The 14,563-nt window shown below is 41.3% G+C and overlaps 1 protein-coding gene across 1 annotated transcript in view; it reads left to right on the top strand.

The window, feature by feature from the left end:
- The window catches only part of ZNF592 (zinc finger protein 592), a 78,729-nt gene extending 65,326 nt beyond the window's left edge, over window positions 1–13,403 (top strand). The window contains exons 8-9 of the mRNA XM_059714850.1: window positions 7,764–7,899; window positions 11,077–13,403. Coding sequence (XP_059570833.1) covers window positions 7,764–7,899; window positions 11,077–11,601 — 661 coding nt within the window. The 3' untranslated portion in view covers window positions 11,602–13,403. The remainder of the gene's footprint in view (window positions 1–7,763; window positions 7,900–11,076) is intronic.
- The last annotated feature ends 1,160 nt before the right edge of the window (window positions 13,404–14,563 follow it).

The following is a 14,563-nucleotide window of genomic DNA, read 5'->3' as shown; positions in this document are numbered from 1 at the left end:
TGTTTACTCCAGGATATAAAATTGCTTTGGGAGAGAGTTAAAAGGAGGAATGTATTAGATGCAAGTGACTTGTTGGCTAAGATAAGTAGGGGTGCACCGACAGAGATTTTTTGGGTAAATGCTGATGGCTGATTTTTAAGGAGCTATATTGGCTGATAGCAGTCCAATTCCAATATGAAGCCTGGCAGCTTGGAGACCAGTGTCATGCTGGTAAGTCTGGTGTCAGGGAAGGGGTGGAGGTGGGAAGGGGCATGGGGGGGTGGCAGATCAAGGCCCCCGTGGTGAGGGAGGGAGTGGGGTTGGGGCAGGTGCTGCTCAGCCTGGGAGGGGTGGGTGCAGGACGGAGCTGCAAGCAGCTCATCTGGAGGGGTCACAGTGGGGGCAGCTCCCACCCTGCGCACACCTGGGGAGGGCACTGGGGGTGCATGCCCCCAGATCTGAGTGTGGGGTGAGAGCAGGTTGCCACTGTGGACAGGGATTGGGGCAGCGCCAGGCTCTTCCTGGTGGGCGTGTTGGGCTGGGACTGCACTCGGTGTGTGTGGGGGGGCTGCAGTCTTCCCAAAATTCACCATAGGCCCCCTGCAACCCCCCTCCCAGCTCTGCTGCCACCACTCGCCCCAAGTGCAGCCTGGCCCAACACCCCCACCGGGAACAACTGGGACTGCCCTGGCCCCAGCCCGCCCTCACCCTATGCACAGATCCAGGAACACACGGGCCGCATGCCCTCCCCCCCACCATGTCCCCCCAGACAAGCCGCTCACAGGTCCATCCCGCGTTTTGCCCCACCCAGGCTGTGCAGCGCCTGCCCCTTTCCCACTCCCTCCTTCATCATGGGGGCCTTGATCCGCACCTCCAATGCCCCTTCCCTCTTGCCACCCCTTCCCCCACACCAGACTTACCAGCCCAACACTGGTCTCCAAGCCACTGGGCTGTGCTTGTGGCCCTGTGCATGCTATGGCTGTGCGCATGCATGGGGCATTTATTGGCCACATCATCAGCCTCATCAGGCAAGAAAAAACAATTTCCAATACTGTCAATTTTCCCTATATTGGTGCTGATCCAATATGGGACCGATATATTGGTGCACCTCCGAAGTTAAGTCTTGACCCTTGGAGACTTGAAGTGAGGTTTGAGTCTGAGTTCTGAAGGTGTATTTGAGAGTGCAGCCATGCATGCCTGTAGAATGGCCAGTGGCACAGGACACTCCATCCTCCGTTACAGTCACATACACCTGAAGATAGGTATGAAGTCTGCAGTGCTGCAAAGCAGAGCAGTTTGTCTCGCATCCAATTTACATGCGTTTAAATGAACGAATTGGGCTCAGTGGGTGTTTTTTAGGGAAGAGAAGCCTCAACAGATTGGAAATGGGATTTTGAATACTTTTAATCTAGCTAGGTAGCTTAGTAGCAAATGAAAGTCATTGCCATTGGTGGCTAGTTATAGCTGGGAATAGGGGCTCAGTCTAGAGGTAAAAGTATGCATGTTACAAAACTACCATCATCACACTAGGATCCTTGTTTGCAGTCACAGCACATACATCAAGAACTGAATGGGTAGTGTCACTGACACTACGCTTCAAAGTGGAGTCCCTCTAGTCTTGAGAGGCATTGGTGGGGGATGCTTGCAGTGAGATAGCCCCTTTACTAATGTTTTGGATAAATACAAACAACCCTGAGGGGTGTTCTGTTCTTTTTCCTTGTACTAAATTCACTAGAAACCTATTTTAAAAGAAGTTACGTCCCTCATGTACTATATACTATATTTCGTCAGCCTGCATAGTGGGCAGTAATGAAGTTCAGTAAACAGATGAGAAATAAGACCCCAACGCTGGTAAGGACTCCTGATATGAATAAACCCCCTATGGTTTTTCAACTGAAACTTGTACATTTTTCTTTTATTTGGACTGTAGTGTGATTTAGAGCCTTGCAGAGAGGGTGGAACACTAGCTAGCAGTGCATTATTTTGTGATAAATTCATACACAATGACCTGAAGAATTATGGGCACCTGGTTTGTCTAAGTGTGTTTTCTTTCTGGATCAATTGTTTTTCCAAATAGGGTGTCTTAGACCAAAAATAATATTATGCTTTTTTCGTAAAAGAATTCATGTAGGAATGTGTGATAAATGGGAACTTGCAAGTACAATCACCATTATTAGGATGTAAGGGTCCAGTGGATCTGTGTTCTATTTATTTTCTGGACATCATACAGAAATGGACCCAAAGCGCAATCATGTGTAAAAATCATGAGTGTAAAATCATGTTATACCTACAATAGAAAAAAATGATTACAGGTTCAAATGAGCACTGGATAGGTTTCATTCTCAAGCTAATCCTGGTCCTGTCTCAAAGTACAATTATATAAGTCTATCTTGGAGAGTGTCTGTCTTTTCCAAGTATCCTAAATGAAGTTGTAAAAACTTATCACCTGGCACATCTTACACCTGGCTTGACAAAAACTTCTCTTCCTCATAATTTGAGATGGGATGTGCTCTGAGGGACTGACTTGCTTTCTGGCTTCTGCTTTCTGGGAGCCCCACCACTCCTGCAGCCCAGATTGCTGCTTCTGCACCCTCCTTTGCCAAATATTGGATCCTACCTTAAATACATGAATACCTAATTAAAGCAAATTTGCCTAGACTAGAACCTGAAGATCAAGGAGTTTTAGAAGAGGATATTAAACCAGAAGAGATACTAGATGTAATTAAGTCTCTCAGAAATTGTAAATCTCCAAGCCTGGATGGGTTTCCTCCAGAGTTTTTTACAAATATTTTAGAACAGAATTAGTGCACTCATTATCAGCAGCTTTTAATGAGATACTGAAGGAGAAAAAGACTCCTTATACTTGAAGAGAAGCACATATTAGTGTAATCCCAGAACTAAATAAAGGTCTATGTGTTTGTGTCTCGTATAGACCTACATCTTTATTAATTAAGATGCAAAAAATTTTAATCTGTTTAGAGTAAGAAAATACTCCCTAAATATATTAATAAAGACCAAACAGGGTTCATAATGAATAGGCAGTTGACTGATAAAATCTATAGAGTCTTAGATCTGATTTTTCATGCAGAATTAACTAATGAACCCCACATTTTTATCTTTAGATGCTGAAAAAGCTTGATTGTGTCAGTTGGCAGGTTTTTTTTAAAAAAAAGGCTTAGATACTTTTGCACTTGGTATTGTACATTTTGGACAGTTATTCAAAGTCCATTTTTCCAATACCTGCAATAGAGACAATTTTAAATACACTCCCAGGAATGGTAAACCTCGGTAGAAATCTGACAGAATTTGAGAAAATATTGGTCATACCTATGAGGTGCACAGGTCTTTTGCCTGTTATATAAAGCAATTTTAAATACCCATATAAAAGACAAAACACTGTTTATGATAAAGTGGGCTAATGACGTTGGACCAAAAATTAGTGCTGAAGAATGGGACCATCTGCAACAATGGTCCTCACATCCATTTACACAAAAATAAAAGAAAAAATATTTTAAATTCTATATTGATGGTATCTCACCCCACTTAAAATTAAATGCATTTATGGTAAATGCTTTTACCAACCTTCTTATGGTATAAGAACAAATTTTGGAGTGAATGTAATTAGTGGGGAGTTTTGTACCACATGTGGTGGACATGTCCCAGAATTAAACTGTTCTGGAAGAAGGTTGGGGACATGGTGAGGGAAATAACAGGAAGTCAATTATCAGATAAATCTCTAGTGTTCCTATTGAATCTCCATGAGAACTCTGAAACATAAAAGTGTCATAGGGAATTTATCACTCACCTTCTGGTGGCCACAAGAATTAAAATTGTGAAAGCCTAGAATAGAAGTGACACCCCTAAAATCACTGACTGGTTTCAAAAAGTTTGGGAACTTTTAGTAATAGAAAAGTTAGTGTTCTAACAGGGAAGAGAACAAAAAGATACTTGCTTGGAAATCTCATGAAAATTTTTCAATTTTTTGCTAAGAAAGAGTCTTCTTCTGCCTCCAAACCAGAAAATCTGAGAAACGCTTTTCAATATTGATGTACACGTTCTATAAGCTAATATTTAAGAATAAATTTAGAATAAATTTAAAATTAAAAAAGCAGAGATGAGTAAAAGATCATGAGATTTCTGAAAGTTTGATGCTCCCAAATTCCACTAGTCTCTTTTATTGTTTCCTATCAAATTCATCTCCAAACTGTACACACGCAAAAGAGATTTTCTGTTGTCCTTGTTAGAGTCCTTTGCATTACAGGAAGCAATGCTGGTTGGGTAAATAGGAGACCATGAGTTCAGTTTTTGCCTCTTCCACTGTTGGTGCTTTCTGTGCACTTCACTGCAATTACTGGATAAGGCCTCAGTGTTTATGAAGGAGGCAGGCACCATTTCCCCAGTTTTGTAATCAGGGTCAGAGGATCAAGAGACATTTGAAGAAAGCCACATCTGGCAAAGCAGGGAATGGGATGTCAGTCTGTAATATAACAGACTCAACATTCATCCACTTAGCCACTCTGGCTCTTGGAAAGGGTTCACTCTATCTATGCACTTGGCCATACTGTATGTAAAACAAAGCTGCTTCACCTACCTACCCGCCACCTTTCTAGAACATCCAGAAATGAATGAACATCATGTAAATGCAAGGCATTTAAAAAAACAAACCAATTTGAAGCCCATTCTGATTATCAGGGCTGAGTTTCCTACGTAGCACAGGCCATAGAATTTCCCTTGGCTATGAGTCCAATCCAACAGTTTGTGGTTAAATTAGAGCATCTCTTTTAGGAAGAGACACAGACTGAATGTCAGGGCTCCTTGCAGGGAATTTACCTCATGCCGTAGCAACTTCCTCCAGTGGTTAATTATTCCCACTGTTAAAATATGCTGCTTATTTCCAGTTCATACTTTGGTGGCTTCAACTTTTAGCCTGCAGATTTTTTCCTGTACCTGTCTGCTAAATTAAAAAGGCCTCTAGTATCAGGTTTCTTCTCGCTGTAAGTAAATGTGAACTGTGATCTTAGCTGCCTCTTAATCTTCTCTTTGGTTAACTAACTAGACCAGTCCCTTTTGTCTATTGCTGTACGATTTGGAAGTATCTGAAGCCCCAAGCCGGGGTAGAGGATGCTTGCCGGTAGTAGGGTTACATGTGGTTCTCAAATGACTCGCACGGATTTGGAATTCATTTGGCTGATCTGACTTGGGGGACAAAAACATTTCCTTAAAAAAAAAAAAAAAAAAAATCTGTTTTCCAGATGACAAATCTTTTGACTATATTAAGGACAATTCAATTTTTCAGAAGCCTTTCTAAAGTGTGGACTTACTGTTCAAACTGTAGTCTCATTAAGTCCCATAAGTGAAGGTAATAGTTTTTCTCTGCTTTTGCTTAATATTCCCTTTTAGTATAGGTCCAAGTATTGTGCTTGATCTTTTTTGTCTCTTCATCTTACTTGGAGATCATTGTCAGTTCACTTAGATGTTCATTCTGACCCCAAAGTCCTGTTCAGTCACTGCTTTCCAACATACCATCCACCTCCTGGAATTAAAGTCTATATACAGTTCCTTGTTTGTAATGTATGGGCTTGTATTTGATTGTCAGAATGCACGTTGCTTGATTATGCTAAGTTTAACAGGCCAGATAAATAAGGGTGCATGACCTCCCTCTTATAATTATTTACCATTTCACTCATCCTTGTCTCATCTGCTAGTTTAATTGCAATTATTGTGTATTTTTTTTCTAGATCTGTGATATTAAGTAGCATTGTGCAAAATGAAAGCCTCTGAGGGCCTCCCATTTGTTACTACTTCCTTCTTAATTATTATGTCTTCAGACTTACAAGTTAGCCAGTCTGAAGTCAATTTAATACAGCGGTTGGCAGCTGTGGCCCATGGGCAGGAACTGATCCATGGACGTGGGGCTCTAGCAACTGGATTGACCCAATTTGGTGCTAGGACCCAGCTTCCTCTGCCACCGCTTTTCTCAGCAGTTGCACAGGGAAAGAGCCTGGCACTTTTCTCTATAGCGTCATGGGGAACGTGTCTGCAGCTGATGGTCTTTCCTACAGTGGTGGGAGGCTTTGGCAGCAGTTGCTTTTCCCTGTCACTGCTGGGATGAGTACTGGCTGTGGACTCTCTCCCTGTGCTGCTGCTGCTGGGAAAAGTGATGGTAGTGTTTGGGTCCTGGTGCTTACCTACCGGCACTGGCCTACCTCTGACTCACTGGGTCAATCTGGCCCTCAGCCAGCCCCTGATTTAACACATACCATGTTGGTTTTGTACAATCTGTTCTGCTTTAAACAGAACAACGTGCTGACTTCACAAAAGTCAAATTCACTGACTTCACAGAAGTCAAAATATATCAAGTTACCTTTATCAACTGGCATTTTACTTTGGTCAAAGAATATTGAGTTTGTTTGACAAAACTCATTTTCCACGAAAACTTGTTGGCTGACATGGATCATATTTCTGTTCATTGTTATCCTGTATCGGCCATTTCATTATTTTGTCCATGATCAGTGTTAGGCTAATTGATGTGGGTTTAGCAGTCATCCCATATAAGTCTAAATATTGCCATTACACTGTCTTGTTTTCTAGTCCTTTGAAACTTTCCCAGTTTTCCAAGCCACATCAAAAATTAACATCAACAGATCAGAGAAAGCCTTGTCAGATTCTTTTAAAACTCTTGGATGCAAATTATCCAAACTAGGAGTGTTTAATTGTGGTAGAAGCTGTCTTTGTTAGTTTTGCTAAAATACAGCTGATACTAAACATAACAGCCCTAGAAGAAGAATAATACTATTTAATTCAAATATACTGCTGAATGAATACCCACAAATCTCAATGCATCTCCTGAAAGTGTAGGTTTTGCTTTCTTTGTTGTACAGATAGAGACTGAAAGAGAGAAGGGAGAAGGTCATATAGTCAGCCAGCAGCAGAGCAGAGAGTAGTTGCCACATTTCCGGCTCCCGGTCCAATCACTTATGTACTTAACCTTGCTGCAAAGATGGGCACAGTTTTAATACAGACTTAAGACTTCACGTTTAATATTGGTTTGAAAAGCCTGTGTTAGGGAATGAAGTCTAGGGATGTCCTTTTGCTCATAATTCCTTTTAGATATTCAAATCTTCCCTGAAGACTGCAGACAGCTTCCAAAGTCAGATGTGTGTAGATGTGTATAAACCCCCTTGCACAGGATAGATTTGAAAACAGCATTGAGAAATAAATGTGTAGTTAGATTATTCATCATTAATGGGTCACTGTGATCAAAGCTGCTTGCATATTTTTATAGAATCTTTATATATAATATGAGCTAGAATCAGAGTACCACTAAGCTGGCACTCGTGGGTAATGAATCTGCATCTGTCATAGATTTCCTGCCTCTTCTTATGCAGGCCTTTCAAATCTGTCAGAGCACCGATTCCTGTAAACAGGCCCTATGCGTAACACAACAGGACCTGGTCTCAGCTGAATCAGTAGTTGCTACTGTAATAATAATAATAATAAGCAATACATTTACCTGTCTTTTCTGTACAATACCTTTCATGCTTGGGACTTTGTCCAGTTGCTTACTATTTTGCCAGGGATAGTAAATAATCTGATGCCAATAAATGTAGCATTGCTGCATTTTCTTTGCTGATCTAACAGATGTTTTCATTCTCTAGATTCTGCAGCCAATCACATTTCTGATTCTCCCAGCCTTCTGTACTATCGATAGGCTGCCTGTGTGTAAGTTAATACTCATGCTTTCACTTTATTAATAACTGACTTCCTTTTTTTGTATTTTTAAGGTACTGCACAGATGAAAATCAAACATTTCCTCAGCCATTCATGCTGGAGAATCACATCAGCCTCATGCATGGCATTAAAAATCCAGACCTATCCCAGATGTCCAAAGCAAAAGCTCCAGAGAGAAACTCAACAGAAGTAATTAACATATTATTTTTACTGAAAAATAAGTGTGTTGGATATGTCTGTATATTTAGGGGGATTATGTAGAGTGACTTCTTTAGATGCCAGGACACAGTGACAGGTAAATGTAGGTATATTGTCTAGTTTGCAGAATGAGTAAGAAAATAGCTGTAAGTACTGTGCCTAAACTGAAACTTAAGAGTTAGGAGGGAAAATGTAATCCTGTTCATCATGTTGTACATGAAAAATCAGATGCGTCTTTAGGGCTGATACTTTCTGTGTTGGGACTTTGCCAAAAGGCAACTGTTTTTTCTACTGAGTTTGTTGAAATCTTTTTAGCTGCTTTTAAAAATGAACACAAGTTGGGAACAAGTAACATACTTTTTCAAACCGTACAGATATCGACATTTGCTTTTTCTTTTGTTTTTAGTCCCACCTTAGAAATGATTGCAGCTTAAATTCATTACGCAGCAATGACTGCAGCTATAATTCATTAATTATTTGTGTTATGTCAGTACCTAAGGGGAAAAACCAGGATTCATCCCCTATTTTACTATGTATTATATACACGTAGAATGAGATTGGTCCCTACCATACAGAGCTTAAAATCTAAACGGACAAGACAGACCAAAGGTTGGGTAGAATGGTTGTAAGATACCAGCAGACTGAATAGACTGCAGGCCTCCAAATGGCATGCGAGTTCCATGAATATTTTATTGATTTCTGTTTATTAATTTTGTGAATGGGAGTTGATTAGCTGAAAGGACCAGTAAAGGGGAAGAAGAAAGAAACATCAAAGAGAAGGGAGGGTGGGATGGTGGATGATGTGACTTAAAGTGTGGAGGTTGTGAGGAAAGCAGGACACACATGTAGTAAAAAGCCCATCTGCAGAAGAGGATATCCAGAGTAGCAACTGAAAAGCCTTGAGGAACTGATGATATCGCATTCAAAAGTCCCTGCTCACTGGCCTTAGTTTGCTGCCTCTGGCTAATATTTTGGGTGACCTTTCCCAGTTCATTTTCCCCTGAAGATCACAGGACTGAGGAAAAGAATGAGTCTAGTAGGCATTCATCATAACTAAATCTCTACCTTTTTCCATCAGTCTATCGTCTTCCGCTTTCCCTCCGCAATCCAGGTATTCATCAGATTGGATTGTTTCATGGTTTACAGTCTTGCTGAAAGCTGCCCTCATTACTTCTTTCAGCCACCAAAATCCTCATTCATGCCTTGATGTTTCTTCAGCTATCACAGCCTCCTCTATGTTCTTCCTGCCTCTTTCCCACCATGAATTCAGTGTGCTGTTAAACATGTTCATGTTATTTACTGTTTCAAACCCCTTGGTTTTCATTAGCAACTTCAAATTCTTCTTTGCCTCTCTTCAGTCTGCCAGAACTTTACCCCCAACTTCATCTCTGTTCTGACATCTCACTTCTCTACTTTTATCTCTTCACAAGCCTGCCCTTCTACTTGTTTGTATTGGTTCTGTCTCCCACTTTCATCATTATAGGTTCTGTTCCACCCCAAATATTTGCAACCCTGTCCCCTCATGTGCATCACACTGCCTGCTTTTCCTTCCCTATTTATCTGGGCTTCATCTTTATTTAACTTGTACCATTCCTACTTGTAAGCACTTAGCTTCCTGGTTTTACAGACTCTGTGAACACTCTTTCAGTATTCAGCTCCATTCTTTGCTTCCATGCTGAGTGTCAAAATAAAGAAACACAAGTCCTGTTATTTCTCTTTGCCTCAACAGTATTACATAATTTTGCTGGATGACAGCTGATGTCTGCCCTAACAGATAGGAAGCTCCCAGCAATGGTTTCTGTAATCTGTTGTAAACCTTCTTTGACCTTTTCTTTGATACTTTTGTGCCTGCTAGGACCACTCTATCTACTTTAATTATCTTCCTGTCACCTTCCCAACCCCCTCTGCCAGCACAAGAGCCAGTTTATTTTGGAAGTAGCTTCTCTCTAGTGACTGGTCTGTGCCTGTATGTAAGGGTTGTCCCAGTTCTTTCAAAACCTAAAATTCACCTTCTGTCACGCTGCCTCATATGGTGCATGGCACTGGCTGGAATTCTGAAAGAGTATGCAGAATATCAGTCTTCACTGTTTTCCCATTTACTGGACTCCTAGATCTTTCCTACTTACAAGGTGAAGGGACGAAGAGCAGTGTCATAGGCACCCACCATGTAGTCTTTTGTATACTTGGAACCTGCCTTGTTATCTATGAACGTATCAATAGGTGTAACATGAAGAGACTCTTCCATCCTGACTGGAATCCAGTATTTTATTGCACAGTGGGCCAATCTGTTTCCTTGTCTTTATTTACTCAATGTTAGGAATGGGTTGGGATGCTCATTTGATCCAAAGTATCTCCCCAGTCTGCTTGATCTCAGCCTTCTGATTTTTGAAACATTCCTTCTTCTAGGACCTATGGTGTGGCTACACCACTAAAACTCCCCTTGATAATCTCTTACCCTTTACCTAGTGGAAAGCCAGATGTTAAGTTGGCCTTCATGGTCCTGAAAGCAGGTTTAGCTGTTCTAGGCATAGGAATGACTCCAGAGCCTGATTCAGGAGTGTGCCATGGGCAGACAAATACAGATAATTTATGCTCACCACTAGCTGTGTGCCTTAATGGAGTTCAGTTTGAAAGGGTCCTAAGAAACAACCTTGCTTCCCCCACCCTGGCCTGAACCATGACACTGTGAGCTCTTCAAGAATGGGTTTTTCTCAAGAAAAGCCCTGATACCTTTTCCTGGGCTGTCCTGAGAGGCTGTCCCATCAGGTTTGACGTTATAGGAGGCTGGAGGAAATGACATTATGTGGAGATGCAGAAAGAATAGTTTCTGCAGCCACAGTAAAGGTTATTAAGGAACTGGTTTGCTGGACAAATGGGATGCTGTCCAGCATAACCAGGATTGGATGTTCTCATGCTGTGAACAATGTACAGTGAAACCTGAGGGATTTAGTGCTGTTAGAAAAGGTAGTGAAGGAAAGGTCTCCAAAGGCAGCATTATTTAACTCCTTCTAAACAGGAGGTGTGAAACACTGAGTAAGAATGCGTTTTCCCTAAGGCACTCCTACATCTGTTATGCACCTCATAAAAGTGCATAGATTCAGCAAGCTGAAGCACTTGCTTGTACATTGACTGTATTCCTAAAGTTGTGCTTTATTTTTTTTCTTTAAGGCAAAATCTCCAAAGAGAATGTCTGCAGGTGAACTGGGGCAGATGGAAACCACTGCAAGATCTGAAGCTCCACCAGCCAAAAAACTGAAGGCACATTGGAAATGTGCTAAATGTGGATTTGCAACAGACACCAATACTGAATTTCAGGAACACATACCTCAGCACAAGACAGACAGCTCCACTTACCAGTGCTTGCTCTGTGGCTTGTGTTATACATCTAGCATCTCTCTGAACAGACACCTCTTCATTGTTCATAAAGTAAAAGATCCAGAGGAGGAAGAGGAGGAGGAGCAGCAGCAGCAGGAGGAGGAGGAGGAGGAAAGAGAGAAGTTAGATATAGAGATGAATGAGAATGGACATGAAGAGTATAATGGTGAGATGAACACTACAGTGGAGGAAGAACATAGTTTGAAATGCAAAGTGTGTGAGACTGAATCAACACTTTGTGGACACAGTCAGCCGCGTGGCACGGAGGATCCCAATAGCAGTTCTCAGAACAATCATTCAAAGTCTCTTAAGATTTAAAAGGACAGATTTTACTTGGAATGTTGGGTGAGAATAGGGCAAATCTTTGAAATATCCTGTTGATTTCTTAGGATGGACTGTGCTTTCCATTAACTTTTATTTGTAAGGGAAATAATTAATTAAAAAAAAACTGCCTCCACCTCCATAGCACTAAATCTCTGCCAGATCAGAGAAGTGAAAAGGGAAAGCAGGGCAAGGATCCCCTGCTGGAACTTGTCCAACTCTTAAGGATCAAGGAGCACTTTCTGCAACCCGTTTCCTTTCCTCAATCAAGCTCTCTTCCATTGAGTGTGCACTGCCTCAGCCTGACCTCCCCTAGCCTTGCCTTTCTTTTTTCTTTTAATTTCCTTCCAGTATTTATGATTTAAAGTCCTCTTCCATTTTATAATGTGATCCAGACAACCATACATCAAGCAAATTAACTCATCAGGACTGTACAGTTCTGTGCTAAAGCCTCCATCGTGCAGCAGATGCAAGCTGGAGGTTTTCCTTAGCCTGCATAGTGCTGGTTGATTTTTCCCTAGAGGTATTCTTGTTTCCCTGCAAATGTGACTGAACTGGTGTTTTCTAAATTGAAATCAGCCTGGACAAGATTTTGTGCCACCGGGATCAATTAAAAAAAAAATCGAAATATTCCTGATTCCTCTAAATATTTAAGTGATCTGAGCTGAAGATCACACATCACAAATTGACAAAGGCCTTGTCTATTCTGGGGATTTGCCGTTATTTCAAAGTCTTTGGTGGTCAAGCATCAATTTAGTTGCATTGCAACAAACCCTACTGAAGACTGGTAGAGCCAAAATAAGCTGTATCTGCCACCTGTGTAGTTTACCCCTGCTTCAAACCAGGATGAAGTTGCACAAGTACATACTGCAGCATATGGTACATTTGCCTTTCTGCATTGGGGTTACTCATCAGTACAAGACTAGCCTCCAATGGCTGAAATCCACAGAATAGACAAATGGAACCTGCCCGTGGCTGTATCAGCTGGAGTGGACTCGACTATACGCTTCCAATCCTGTCAACTAAAATCTCTGTAAGAGAAACGTACTTAATCTGCTTTTGTTTGTTAGCTCCCTATTTAGGAAGCAGATACTGCCATTATAGTGAGACTGGTCTATCTGATAACACCATGGTGTGTGGCCCCATTCTTTTATGCATAACTTAGCAAACTCGATTTCCCACAACTGCTAGCAGCAGCAACTCTTGCGGCATAGAGAGTTCCACATGTTTGATCAGGCAAGGAAGAGAGCGGTTCCCACAGCGGTGCTGGTATATATTTGAGAGACCACCGTACTGTAATGCTTCAGATTGCTCTAGCTCCTTTGATAGCAGATCTCCCACCTTTACTCAATTTTATAAATTACTTTGGAGACTTTTTATTTCCATGTAGTCATATTGACTCTTCCCCTTCCCCCCTTCCACACTGTTTCCTCATGCATTCTCTTCACTTGCTTTGTGTAATGTAATTACTTCTATACAGTTTTTATGTTGAGCCAGAATCTTGCTCGTTATTGTTTACTATGACAATGTTTAAATAATTTAAAAACTATTTATCTTATTGCATTTGGATTGCTCACTTTCTTGTCTCAATGTGTTTTGATACAAACAGTTTGGACTCTTTGTATTTTTTGATACTGTGTACTTTAGCCTAGGGAATGTTTTACAAGGTAGCCGATGTAGAGTACCAATAGCAGGGGTCACTCCCAAGCCATCACATATCTATTTAATCTGCAGTGGCATTTGTGCCTTGCTATAATGTTTACTTCAAAATATTTCAAATAAAAGCATCCAACAATGCATGGATGGGCTTCCATTCTTTTCCAGGCAACATTGGAAAGCCAGTGCAAAAGTACAAAGAGCCACTGCCTTTCAGGCATTTCTAGATATGCTCTTTATTGCTTGATTTTTTTTCATCCCAGAAGTTTGTCCCAGTCTTGGCTTTTGATGATGCCTGGACACTGGACCGAAGATTTTAACAAATGTGACTGCAAGAATCAGAAGTTCCATGAAGTCCTGATTAGTTTGTGCAACAGGTCATGAAAATGTCCCAAGTACTCTATAGCTTCAGGAGTAGAATGAGAAATGACTTTGCTTTCTTCTGTGAGTAGTAGATAGCAGCATTTCCATATTGGGCCCCTTATAATAAATGTCCAGGATGCGCCTGTAAGATAGCATCATAAGAACTGAGCTGATGAAAGGTTCCTCACTGCCTGGGCCAGCTGAGGCTAGAACCAATATAAAGATGAGGCAGCCTTTGAAAAAGTGAATTGTACCTCTGCTTTTGGATCTCTGGTGGTGGGAGAATTACGTAAATCTGATATTGCCAGATAACTATATTCAAGGCCAATATAAAGGCAGGTTAGGTACATATAGGATAACATACTTGACACTCATCTACAGTTTCAGGCAATTAACTCTCTGGGATATACCCATTTGATAGACCCTCTAATATACCCTCAAATGATGCTCACTGGATCCAGGTCTGAGCAAGAATCCTTTGATTAAGAAGCATCTTGTGCCTTTTACAAACCCAGCTTGCGTACATCTCTGTGTAGCAGTCCACATTTTTATTTTGCACTTGGTTAGATGATTTCTGCCAATGGCTCTGCAAACTGAAGATCCCAGGAAACAATCTCCCTTGGAGAAAATCCTTTCAGTCTGCTTAATGTCCTCATTTGTTCCTCAGTTTGTATATCGCAAGGAGATTTCCTGTCCTAAGAAGCAGCCTTTTCTTCAAATTGCTATCGGCTTCAGATCTGGAGTCTGATGACTAAACTCTTGGATCAGTGTACAGCTTTCCGCTGGATTTTCTTCAGAATACATCTGTCCATGAGGAACATTCCTAATGCTGGCCTGATGATTCCAGTTACGGGCCTTGCTGTGTTCCTGTGTAACTTTAGGCAGTGTCCGTTTTATATTGCTCTCTCATTCCCCTCGTGCAGTCCCTCTTCTGCCATCT

Source organism: Alligator mississippiensis, chromosome 11 (genome assembly GCF_030867095.1).
Source record: "Alligator mississippiensis isolate rAllMis1 chromosome 11, rAllMis1, whole genome shotgun sequence".
NCBI classification, from domain to species: domain Eukaryota; kingdom Metazoa; phylum Chordata; order Crocodylia; family Alligatoridae; genus Alligator; species Alligator mississippiensis.
The sequence above is the reverse complement of the archived record's forward strand: the minus strand, read 5'-3'. Positions and strand labels throughout refer to the sequence as shown.